Consider the following 1,356-nt stretch of genomic DNA (forward strand, 5'->3'; position numbering starts at 1 on the left):
TTTCTGAAGCGTGGCCTGCCTCTCTCGCCTCCCAGGTGAACGGTGTGGACATGAAGCTGCCCGTGGTGCTGGCCAACGGCCAGATCCGAGCCTCCCAGCATGGTTCAGACGTTGTGATTGAGACCGACTTCGGCCTGCGTGTGGCCTACGACCTTGTGTACTATGTGCGGGTCACCATCCCCGGAAACTACTACCAGCAGATGTGTGGCCTGTGTGGGAACTACAACGGCGACCCCAAGGATGACTTCCAGAAGCCCAACGGCTCACAGGCAGGCAACGCCAATGACTTCGGCAACTCCTGGGAGGAGGCGGTGCCCGGCTCTCCCTGCCTGCCGCCGCCCACCTGCCCGCCAGGGAGCGAGGGCTGCGACACCAGCAAGTGTCCTCCCGAGCAGGAGAAGAAGTATCAGAAGGAGGAGTTCTGTGGGCTCCTCTCCAGCGCCACAGGGCCGCTGGCCTCCTGCCACAAGCTGGTGGATCCGCAGGGTCCCTTGCAAGATTGCGTCTTTGATCTCTGCCTGGGTGGTGGGAACCTGAGCATTCTGTGCAGCAACATCCATGCCTATGTGAGTGCTTGCCAGGCGGCTGGAGGCCACGTGAAGCCCTGGAGGACGGAAACTTTCTGTCGTGAGTGAGGGAGAGCCAGAGGGGCAGGGAGGGGAGAGGTTGAAGCACAGAAGGGTAGACCCTGGGCCTTGCAGCCCCTCCCTCCCCAGGGCTCTGACGGGCACCCCCTCCTTGCAGCCATAAAGTGCCCAGCGAACAGCCACTACGAGCTCTGCGCGGACACCTGCTCCCTGGGCTGCGCGGCTCTCAGTGCCCCTCTGCAGTGCCCAGATGAGTGTGCTGAAGGCTGCCAGTGTGACGCCGGCTTCCTCTACAATGGTGAAGCCTGTGTGCCCATCCAGCAGTGCGGCTGCTACCACAATGGTGTCTACTATGAGGTAGGAACCTAGTCATCTGGGGCAGAATATGGGGCCTCATGCTTCCCACTCCTCATCAGCCCCACAGCCTACTTGGTCTCTTATTTATTCTTTTAGAGTCAGGGTCTTGCTCTGTCACCCAGGCTGGAGTGCAGTGGTACAATCATAGCTCACTGCAGCCCCGAGTTCCTTGGCTCAAGCAATCCTTCACCTCACCTTCCAAGTACCTGGACTATAGGCGTGCACCACCAAGCCCAGCGAGTTTTTAATTTTCTTGTGGAGACATAGACATGGGGGTGTCTCATTATGTTGCTCAGGCTGGTTGTGAACTCCAGGCCTCAAGCCATACTCCCGCCTTGGCCACCCAAAGTGCTGGGATTAATGGCATGAGCCACCATGCCCGACCCATTCAGCCAACTTTTTTTTTTTTTTT

The 1,356-nt window shown here is 58.8% G+C and overlaps 1 protein-coding gene across 1 annotated transcript in view; it reads left to right on the forward strand.

Annotated features, from left to right (window-relative positions):
* Nucleotides 1–1,033, forward strand: part of LOC112611964 (IgGFc-binding protein) — a 22,172-nt gene extending 21,139 nt beyond the window's left edge. The window contains exons 15-16 of the mRNA XM_025365916.1: nt 36–627; nt 745–1,033. Of these exons, the coding sequence (XP_025221701.1) occupies nt 36–627; nt 745–956 (804 nt within the window). The 3' untranslated portion in view covers nt 957–1,033. The remainder of the gene's footprint in view (nt 1–35; nt 628–744) is intronic.
* The last annotated feature ends 323 nt before the right edge of the window (nt 1,034–1,356 follow it).

Source organism: Theropithecus gelada, chromosome 19 (assembly GCF_003255815.1).
Source record: "Theropithecus gelada isolate Dixy chromosome 19, Tgel_1.0, whole genome shotgun sequence".
Classification (NCBI taxonomy): Eukaryota; Metazoa; Chordata; class Mammalia; order Primates; family Cercopithecidae; genus Theropithecus; species Theropithecus gelada.